Source organism: Pomacea canaliculata, linkage group LG13 (assembly GCF_003073045.1).
Source record: "Pomacea canaliculata isolate SZHN2017 linkage group LG13, ASM307304v1, whole genome shotgun sequence".
Classification (NCBI taxonomy): domain Eukaryota; kingdom Metazoa; phylum Mollusca; class Gastropoda; order Architaenioglossa; family Ampullariidae; genus Pomacea; species Pomacea canaliculata.
Window position 1 is genome coordinate 1,635,030 of NC_037602.1, and position 11,273 is coordinate 1,646,302.

General features: G+C 44.1%; 1 protein-coding gene across 2 annotated transcripts; it reads left to right on the forward strand.

Moving 5' to 3' along the window:
- On the forward strand, positions 1–11,273 carry LOC112554141. 2 transcript variants are annotated; one of them, XM_025221762.1, is made up of 16 exons: positions 1–120; positions 1,602–1,803; positions 2,323–2,453; positions 2,750–2,885; positions 3,148–3,216; positions 3,871–3,986; positions 4,422–4,671; positions 4,854–4,940; positions 5,269–5,363; positions 5,793–5,900; positions 7,520–7,580; positions 7,752–7,859; positions 8,549–8,613; positions 8,932–9,003; positions 9,293–9,462; positions 9,875–11,273. In XM_025221762.1, the coding sequence occupies exons 2-16, from the start codon at positions 1,612–1,614 to the stop codon at positions 10,060–10,062; spliced, it is 1,848 nt and encodes a 615-aa protein (XP_025077547.1). In that variant the 5' UTR covers positions 1–120; positions 1,602–1,611; the 3' UTR covers positions 10,063–11,273. The 2 variants fall into 2 exon arrangements, with proteins under 2 accessions (XP_025077547.1, XP_025077546.1); XM_025221761.1 differs by lacking the exon at positions 1–120 and adding an exon at positions 536–680 and having other exon boundaries at positions 9,875–11,272.

The following is an 11,273-nucleotide window of genomic DNA, read 5'->3' on the forward strand; positions in this document are numbered from 1 at the left end:
AGCGACTTCTGCAGTCCACAGCTGACGTGCATCCTCCACTTCACGTGCGGAGACAGAGGCAGGGTTGTTTCCCATCACTGAGGGATTGCTGCAGACATCAATGGAGACGTGAGTGAAGATGTGAGTTGAGGATAGTGACATAGTGATAGTGCTTTCCTCCTTTTGTGCATCTTTCAGTCTTTTACTGGGTTCTCCCACCCCTTACACTTATCTAGAGAGAGAGACAGCGGGTGTCTGACGTGCCACAACTTTGTTATCACAGTATTCAACATCCCTCGGACATGACTAGTGGCTTCCGCTTCCGTCCAAAAATAGATTTTGTTACACAAGACACAAAAATATCCCTCTGACACTGACACACAGGAATAACACAACAGACGTACCCAGCTAGCAGTGACACAATGACAGGAATAACAACAGACGTACCCAGGTGGCAGTGACACAATGACAGGAATAACACAACAGACGAATGACGTAATTTTCGGACGACGCAAGGTGACGACAGTCGCAATATGACGTCAGACGTGTGTCATGACAACCATCGCTGCCATGTCGGTGGCTGTCACAAGCCCTGCCTGCCGCCCTGCACTCCATGAACTGTCAGACTGCAGTCCACCCGTACATCCTGCCTGCTGACACCGGGTGTCGCTGTCTGTGGCACTAGAGGCTGCGACTGTCAGGTATGTCAGTGCTGTCATGGCGGCTAGGGTGTCACTCTCCTGTCGCTGTCCCATGTCATGATGACCGAGACTGTCAGCCTCACTGCTACACGCATGCACGAGAAAGATGAGCGGCATTGCAGACTTGCAGCAGACATCACCGTCACTTCCGCTTGTCTGGACACAGTGCACGGACAGAGTAGTCTCCGCTTGTCATAGGACTTGTCTGGTGTTTGTACATACTCATCTCTCATTAATGTTAGCAAGAACTCTCTGATATGATGACATGTGTCATCCTTTTGGTCTTTACCTTTAGCATCATCCTGTATATTTTTCACGATTTCATGTTGGTACCTAATGTCAGGGTACATTCTGGAGCCAAAAGTCGAGAGTATTTAGTGATCCCTTCAACGTTAAAACAGTTGTCGCAGTTGTCGCAGTTGTCGCATCCAAGGGGAAAGTTCTCTCATTCGGACGCTGCCTTCTTTCGATGCCAAATGGAAAAAAGATAAAAATCCTATTTATAAAGATTTCTGATGTCAGCAACACTTATAGAATGTCATAGCTGTGGTATCGAGATAACGGGTGGCTTTATTGTGAGCGTTTGAAGGCTGTTTTCAGGGAAATACGAGGTCCCGTTTATACAGTTCATTCCTGGTTCGAAAGCCAGAGCTCTGAAAACCCGGGTATCCTCGTCTCCATGGGTAAAGATAACAAAACGGGCAAATTAGCTCCCGATTTGTGACTCATTATTTTTTCAAAGTAAATTATCCTAATGATATATATATCTCAGATGCAACGGGGAATTTCCGAATTAGTGACTCGAGATAGAGGATAGTTAAATGGAGAAAGAAAAGTTGATGAAAAGCGAAACGTTCACTGTGCAAATAATTTTTATTGGTTTTTTTTTTTTTTGGTCACTCATTGTCTCGTTCGTTTTAGCGTTTGAGTCATGGGCGGAATGGATTCACAAAAGGAGGAAGGAAGCTGCTGCACTCAGTCAGCTGATGTCCTGCGCGCTATCGAGGACGACTTCTGGCGCTGGCGCATGCGCGATGCTCCGGAGTTCGCCTCCTCCGTGGGCGACTGCAACCACAGCGACATCCTCGAGTCCTTCACCCCGTCGGTCTTCCAGGCTCGCAAGGTAGTCCTTGAGGTTGTACAGTAGTTCACGTGACACGTTGTTATGAAGGTTTTCTCGCTTGACTGACAAGTCGCATCGTGTTTATCTCCCTTACTCCTCCCTTACAGTCCAGCGTCCAGTGCTACAGCATGCTACAGTGATGACAGTGTATCCAGTGTTACAGCATGCTACAGTGATGACAGTGTATCTAGTGTTACAGCATGCTACAGTGATGACAGTGTATCCAGATTTACAGCATGCTACAGTGATGACAGTGTATCCAGTGTTACAGCATGCTACAGTGATGACAGTGTATCCAGTGTTACAGCATGCTACAGTGATGACAGTGTATCCAGTGTTACAGCATGCTACAGTGATGACAGTGTATCCAGTGTCACGGCATGCTACAGTGATGACAGTATATCCAGTCTATAGTAATGGCACTATGTCTAGTACTACAGCTAGTAATACCATGATAAGATAGTGTCTATGCATATAGAAACCCCTATAGTTTGCACACCTCTACTGTGTGGTTGGCAGGTCCAAGTCCAAAGCTACCTGGACAAGCTTCAAGGTGTGGACAAGAGCCAGCTGACCCAGACTCAGATTCTTGACCTGGACATCTTCACAGATCATCTGCAAACATACAAAGAAGGCGCAGTCTTCGACATGTAAAAACCACTTTTTGAATTTTTTGGGGAAATAGTTAATAAATTAAAATATGAAGATAAAGGAATAGTATGAGAAGCTAAAATAATTTGTAAGAGTCCAAAATGCCCTTAAAACTCAGGCCCTTGTCTAATATTAACTCATTCGCCAAACGTTTTACAGTTTCTCTCCTGATTAAAACCAACCCTCCCCACCAACTTAGGATGTGATTCTGTCGTGGTTGTTACATCGTCACATTTATCAAAATATATATTAAATGTTCATTCTGTGCGTCCTGTCGTCACTGTTGACCCTCCAGGTATCAAAGCATGAACCCTGTCAACTTCCTGGAGTCGGTGAACGCCGATCCTGGGAGGTTACAGGTCATCGCGCCCTTCTCATGCTTCAACGACTTCGTCAGCTACCTGGAGAGGCTGAGGCTGTTACCCACACAGGTAAATGATGGCTGTCTCAAGCATTTTAAAGACAGTTTAAGAGAGTTCAAGTGCCATACGAAAATAAAATGCGAACTACAGCACTAAAAGTATATTTATTGCTATATATATATAGAGAGAGAGAGCATAAAAGAAAAAAATCAAAAAATAAAAATAACCCATTCTCGTTTAAGGCCACACATTGAAAAAAAAAAACACAGCACTTACTAAATTATAATGTGGATTTCATTGACAGATAATAATAAATATATTCGGTTTTCAGATTGACGAAAAAATTGCTTTGATGAAGCAGGCTGTGGCCCTGGGAAACACGTTAAACAAAGTGTCCGTGGTGAGTCCACCCAGCTCTCGGTACCCTCGGGTACTGTTGTCTTGATACTTGTGTTGTGCACTCCATGATTAATTACTCAGACTCCCAGCATGGATGCCACGACACAGAAGTAAATTAACTGCTGTATTATCTATGCATGGTTGTTTGGGGCAGTGCGGCAAAGCAGTATCGAGTATTACACTATATCCTAATTCCATTTGTTAGATGTTCCTTCAGGGTGTTTGATCAACAGATACACATATTACAAGTGCATCCCGTGCTTCTCTTGCCCCTCCCCTCCCAAGCACAGACATGTCCTTGTATTACTTGTCCTTGTAAACAAAGGTGGCCTGTGCTCTTCCTTCTGTCATTCCTGGCGGCGGTGATGCATTGCCGCAAACATCCGCGAAGGACGTTGGAGGGTGTGTCGTGGATGGGAGCAGCTGTGTGCACCTCCCCTTCAACCTCACTTGTCAGTTCCTTCTTCCCAGAGCTTTATTTTCCTCTGCGCAATATTAGTAATAAAATAAATTAATCTCACGATGAGTGTCGGAGGAGGACTGTAGAGACGTAGTTGCATGTTTGTAAGCAAGAAAACTCTAATGGTGAGCGTGGTGAGGGCGTGGTGAGGGCGTGCGGGGTGACGTGTACAGTCGAGGGTTGCTTGTCCTCTAGGTGAGTGTCCCGGCTCAGATCCACAGGTTGGTGTCTGTCAACAATCAACAGTCGCCATTCTTCGTGCCGGCCTTCACCACCAGGCTCCAGGCGCTGCCATTGCCAGAGTCGCACAGGCAAGGATGACATCCTCAAGCCTTGAGGCTTTCTAAGCACCGTGTGTCATACAAACACCATAGCCATGTCTATCCTCTCTGGCTTTCTAAGCACTGTGTGTCATACAAAGACCACAGCTATGTCTGTCCTCTCTGGCAGATGCCATTTACCGCCAGGAAAAAGCTTGATAAACGGCGGTGGAGTCGACCTCCATCTGACAGTTTTTTATAGACCCGGAATTTTTAATTTAGTGAAGCTGAATGTGTCGTATTAAAACTTTAGTGTACCTGTCTCTTTTTGTACACAATATATATATTATGAATGACATGTGGTTCTGGTAGGAGTTTTTACGAAAACATAGTTACAACACATCTACTAGTACATGCTTAAACTCCACGATGAAACAATAAATGTTGCCCGCTTGACGCTGCGGCTTGTTTACCTTTGACCTCCAGGGAGGAACTACGTGCCAAAGCGGAGGATGCCGTGGTCAGCATCAAGAAAGCCTTGGTCCGCCTGGCCACCTTCCTGGAGCAGGACTACTTGCCGGCCACCCGGCCTACGTGTGGGGTGCACGGGTGGCGCGAGGGCAAGCGGCTGTACGAGCAGTGCCTCCGCTACCACACCAGCACCAACATGACCCCGCACCAGGTTCACGACCTCGGCCTCCAGGAAATATCGCGAATTGAGGCCAACATGAAAGCTGTGAGTGATTATGTAAATAACAATAATGACAGAAGAATTGCGGGTAGCTTTGTTGAACTTGAGTGCTGTAATGTAATGTAAGCTGCTTTATTGAGAGCAATTACCTCAATAATTGTAATTGCGCAGGACAGTGTGTTAATGAAGAAAGAAGTTTTTCTAGTTCTAGTTGTAAACATTTGCAGGTTCTGCAGAGACTTGGCTTTGAGGGCACCATCAGGCAGTTCTGTGACAGTCTTCGAGGACATCCAAATTATCGAAAGAAAACCCCAGTGAGAATCTCAATGATGTTATAATTATTTTAATAGCTTTTCAATACACATCACTGCGCAAAGTGTCTTGAGTTTCTATTATTGCTGTCAGTGAGCTGTGACATCCTGATGAGAGTCCATCGTCTTCACAAGCGAACTTTTATTTCTTATTTTTTCATTCCTAATCACTGCATTGCATGGTTAGTTTGTCCATATTTCTACCTGATTACAATACAATAATGACTAGTAACTGCTTATTTCTACACGATTATTTTTCATTGGCATAAGCGGGATGAGACCTGCCTGACTGTCATTCAACTGTCATTGTTATTACAATAATTCTGTGCAGGAAGACCTGTTGGCCACGTTTACAGACTACATCTTTAATGTCATCTACCCTAAGCTTCCTCTGCTGTTTAAGGACATACCAAACTTACCTCTCAGGTAAGGTGACTCCTTTCTTGTGTAGATGACAGATAATGTGCAGGACAGCTCTTGCGTATCATCGTCAGACATCTTGCCCAAAGTCGATCGTCGCTTTCTTTTGAAAATTTCTATTGAAAGAAAAAGAGAAATTACATTTTAAAAGATAATTAATTACTCACTTGCTCTAAGCACTATGAACACGGTGTTTTTTTATCGCTAATTGTAATATAAAACCGATCTCTTATCTTGAGTGATGATAGCATGTTATCGGAACCCATAAAGGAAAATATTTAAGAGAGATTGAAAGACTTTATGTTTATTTTATTTATTATTCTGATCAACAGTTCCAAAATATTGGTCTCTTTGGCTTTCAAATAATAAAATAATAATGATGTCAGTGTTCTTTCGGGGGAAACATGACGAGTGAGGTGTGGAATGTATTGTCAGGGTAGTCGCCATGCCGTACGACGGCCCGCTGGGAGAGTACCTGGGGGGAACGCCGGACGGCAAGACGCCGGGTACATTCTACGCCAACGTCACGCACCCGGAAAAAAGGTGGGCAGGGTGGACAGGCAGGGTGGTGGGTGAGGTCTAGTTGTCAGCAAAGCAAGTGTTGAAAAGGGTCCAATTCATCTTTAGTGTAGTCTTGCCTGGAACGAGACATAAACCTGATTACACATAAATAAACACAAGTACATGTAAATAAATACAAAATAAAGCTTGTTAGCTTGTTGTGCGATGTTTTCTGTTTTTTAGCGAAGGTATCCAGGATCATGGTGCTAAGGTTAGGTTAGTCCTCTTCCACATCTTTTTACAAGGATGGTGACATTATCATCCTGTCGGTGTTTCATTTGCGTGAAAGCTCCGCCATCCTGAAATAAATAAACAGAAAAAGTACATGCATAGTTTAAAGACAGTCCTAGAGTCTAACCTTTGTCCATGGTACAAATCGAGGCTCAAGTTGAATGAAGTCAGCAAGATCCGCCATAAAATCTCAGGTGCAAAAAAATGCCAACCGTAGGAATTTTCCATTGGGTGGAGGAGAAAGTTCTCGTCTTTCAGCTCAGACAACGAGTTCTGCTCCGTCATTCGCTTGCGGTGGTTGCTGTCAAGCTACAGTTACATCGGAGGTTGGCGACACACCTGTTGATGTAAAGTGTCGGCGAAGACAGCATCCAGCAACACATGGACACCAAGCAGAGGATGGGTGACGAGCACTAGTCGGTGGTGTTACGTGTATTTTCACACCTGTTGACGTGCACGTGTGTGACCCTGGCAAGCACGATAGACGTTTGGAAAGGTCAACGGTGGACTAGAGTGCAACAGTTTATTGGACTAAGCTCAGTACAGGACACTATCTCCCAACATTTTAGTGACTATCCCCCGTCCCTCCACCCTCTCCAGAAACACACCTAGAAACCTGCACAGAGAGGTCGTGACGTCAGGAGAGTACATGGATAGTAAGTTGTCAAAGTCAGTGAGAGAGAACTGAGACAGTCAACCAACCGACCTTCTGCCTGCCACTGGTAACTTCACAGGTAGTGGCGAGAAAACCAGGCTTAGGGAGGGCAAGGGGACAGCCACCCCCTCAAACAAGACTGGCACAAGAATATTTGTTTGCTTCCCCTCCTAACCCAAGGTTATAGATGTGATTCTTCACAAAGTACAAAAAAGGTGGAAAAACCGAGAGAGAGAGAGAGGAGAGAGAGAAATAACACATTTTTATTTACTAGGCTAACAGAATGAGTCAGCATTATGCTCTCCTGGCATCTAGTCCTTGATAGATAGAAAGAAAAACACTATCTTGCTACAAAACAAAGAAGACACTGACTTGCAAACCTTGGATGGGATTAATATGATTATAAATTTTGTCTTATTCTGAATATTACATAATTTCTTGTGATTGCGATAACCGGGTGTCATTTTTATGACTTTTGTTTCTTGTGAATGTTGCTTTGTAAAACACCAGTTCCAATCCCCTCCCATCCCCGCAGTTATAACAACTTTTTGTTAAATCTTTCCTACCTTCAGAGAGATCTCGAGGTGAAAGCAAAACATTTTCTGGTCAGTCTCTCTGTCGGTATGACGATCAATTTTAATTCATCCACACTAAGCTATTCTTTCTATTTAGACTTCGATGTTTCAGCAACCGTCGTGTTTCATTCTGCTTTCAGCCCCACTATCAACATCATGGCCTTGGTTCTTCATGAAACTGTTCCAGGCCACCATTTACAGGTAGATTATTATGTATGCACACAAACCGTCAACTGCGCGTTGATTCTTGTAAACGAGTGCTGCCTGTTGGAGTACATAACAACCCACGCACACTCATATTAGCGAATATTGTCTGTGATTATTATGACAAAAAGCCCTCTACCGCACATTTTCCCAGAGTTCTTGTTACAGAGCATCTACTCCATGTCTGCCAATCTACCTCCCTACCGAGCGTTTGTTGAGGACAGCAACTACCACAGGATGCCAGCAACATTCCCCATCAACACAGCCTACCTTGAGGTCAGTTAATGTAACCCATGAGGTTGATGGCTGAGTTTTATGAAGAATTAATCAATGCATGGGTGGATGAAGGGCTAATTAGAAGAATGGAGATGATGATTTTTTTTCTTTTCTTGGTCTCTTTTTTTAATTAGTCTTACTTTTTTAACCAGATATTTCAGAACGTCACCTTGAGGCAGAGTGTGTTAATAATTAACATAATTAATTCATATCACTTCCCCTCGTCCTTGAAGGCACTGAGTCCAACAGCTCAATGACACTATGACCTTTTGTTTCCCTCCCCCCGTCAGGACAGTCGTTAGGTGACACCATCTCTCCCCTCCCTCCTGGCGGGAGGTGGCCCGCATCATAACGAGGGCAGATAAACAAATTGCTCGAGAGACAAGTGAGTTAATGAGAGCAAAGTGGAACTGCACGACTGGTATTTACATCTCCTCACTACCACTGCTGCTTGTACCCAGAGATTTCTGTACACGTGTAGTCTGTGCATCCTGACCTCAGTTCTGTTTCCAACCTCTTCTCCCCGACATTGTCCTCCACTGGAGGCCTCGTCAGCATTTCTCTCCTCCTTGCTCATATGACTTCTCTGTTACATGCAATGCAAACACTAAACACCACTCACCTGTCACCTCCGTGTTTTTACTTTAAAGACATCAAAACATTCATTGACACTTTGTTGAATTGTTCAGGGCTGGGCGCTGTACAGTGAATACCTTGGCGAGGAGATGGGCGTGTACACTGATGACTACATGCTGTGAGTCTGTTATTTGTGTTTTAGACGAGTAGAGTCCACCACTTGCGTGCTGTGTACCGGATAGACTGTATTGAATTACAAATGTCCATAAGCATACACAATCTTTCCTGTAATTTCTTTACAAGCTTGGTCAGACAGTAAACTTTGATAAAGAGATTGTCTAGGATGCGGCCATCAGTCACCAAACTCCAATCTCCCTTGTTCTTCTTCTTTCCCTTTTCGATTGCCTCCAATAACACAAATTAAATAGGTTCCAGGTTAGTTTTATTGTCAAAAATATCTGTACTTATTGTTGATGCTGATCGTATCATGTTGCAGGATGGGTCGGTACTCAGAAGAACTGTTCCGCGCGTGCAGGCTGGTGGTGGACACTGGACTCCATTACTTCGAGTAAAGCTGCAATCATTGCATTTACATACTGAGTTGTCCATGATGTTGTGTCCCTCCCACCTGCACTTTGAGCTTTAAAACTTGTCAGCAATCAAAGTCTAGTGTGTTAAATTGAGAACAAGTATAAGAGGAAAAAAATCTGTGAAACTGGACGCTTTGTGAGTTAGCCATTGCTGTCTCTACAGACACACAGATGTACACACCATCTGTCACAAGAACATGTTCACTTACACACGAAGCGAATATTTTTACCTACAAAAGAGGGCTTTTTATCTGTGGTGTTTGAAAGGTGGGAGCGCGAGCGAGCAATCCAGTTCCTGATGAACAACACTGGCGAGTCACGTGACTCCATCGCACCGGAAGTTGACCGTTACCTGACATGGCCGGGCCAGGCCACAGCCTACAAGATTGGCGAGATCAAGCTGAAGGAACTGAGACAGAAGGCCACTGATGCTTTAGGTACAGAACACTTCTAGGTTTGAGGAATAACATTTCCGTTTGTTGTTTATGTGACCGATTGGCCTGAATGACAACTAAACCTCTCAGGTTTCTCTTTCCATCTCTTCCTTACTTTCGATCTTTCTTTTTCTCTTACAAACACGCACGTATGCATGCACACATAAAAAGAACCATTTTCTCACTTGCATGCTTCCGTACAGATATATAAAAACACCAAACTCATTCATTTATAACTAAAATATGAAAGAAAAGACAATAAGATAACATAGAATGAAAGAGAGAAAAAGGCAGAAAATATAAGAGAGAAAGACAAATGCAAATCTGTGACAAAATTACCCGTGAACCTTTGCCTTATCTTACTTTGCCGTGGTTGAAAATCTTTTTTAATTAAAAATCGTTTTTAATTTTCAAGGTGACCGTTTCGACATTCGTGACTTTCATTCAGTCATTCTACAAAATGGCGGAATGTCTCTCAGTCTTCTTGAGCGTCTTGTTGACACCTGGATCGCCTCCCACCTGTACAACGTGTCTTCTTCGGGGGAAGGTGAATGCAGCTCCCCCAGTCAGGGGGAAGGTGAATGCAGCACCCCCAGTCAGTGATGGAGGTGGTCATCCCTCCCCCATTGCAATACATTGCTCAGCCATGTGAGAAACTGATGTCGTCACCACCCGAGTCTTTCTACACAAAGTTGTGTATGCCACGTCACCTCATCTCAGAACAGAATCACTGTCCACACATTCGAGTCTTCCCTGTGCTGTTGCTACCTTGTTTTAAAGGGGTGGGTTGTATGTAATACGCACCCGAACACTTTATAATTTAACTCCTGAGAATGGTGCTTGCTTTAATTATTGCTTTTGTTTTATTTCACTTTGTCATTTTTTATCTTGTCTATGACCCATTATCCCCCCAAAAAAAATTCTTAATCGTTCGCTAAATTATATTTGTACAGGTTTAGGGTGTCTAATAGGGTTATATCATGTTCACCCCATTACAGTAACTCTACTTTCTGTCAAGAGGATGTGTCACCAATACACCGAAGGTTGGCTGTCGTGGGTTCAGCTCTCGTATCGGGCAACCTGTTTCTTCTCTGCATGTGGCATCTTTTTACAGGGCTGGCTGTCTTGCCATGACATCACCTTGGCTGCTGGCTCGGCGTAAAACACTCATTCTACTCACACACACCCCCCCCCCCCATGCTGCTGTTAAAGGGAGGGTGTGCCAATTAGCGGGCGCATTGCCCTTTGTGACCTTTCCATCATAGTCTTGTATATGGGTGACTGCCTGCCTTCAGCCTGGTGAGACTTCAGAAGAACCACCTGCTCAGTTGTAGTCTGAAGTGGTTTGTTGATGTGTAAATACACAACAGCCCCTCAGCTTGCCCAATGCACGGGGATCGTCTGAGTTCCACGGATGAAGTGTTGCCGTCCTCCAAATGTCACCTCTGTCTCTCTGAGACCCCGAGTTGCCAGACAAGCTTCAGGTTGAACAGAAGACAGACTGGTCTTTGTGAGTGAAGACAACTCCAACTTCCGGTTCAACGCTGGTTGTCTGCCCCAGTCTGACTATAAGAGACCTCTCTACATTTGTACACATAGCAACAGTGAGCCTCACCTCTGTCCCACTCAGGTACCCACCTTGCGTGGGCAGCACCATTTTTTTCTAAGAATGTAAGAAATCGTTCTCAGGAATGTCGTTTGATGCCATCAGTATTCACAGAAATCACAAATACAGTATTTGATGTGAAAATAACTTTTCCTATTTTCAACCTTTATTATTTTCAGTGCAACATCTGTGCGTCTGTGATAATGTT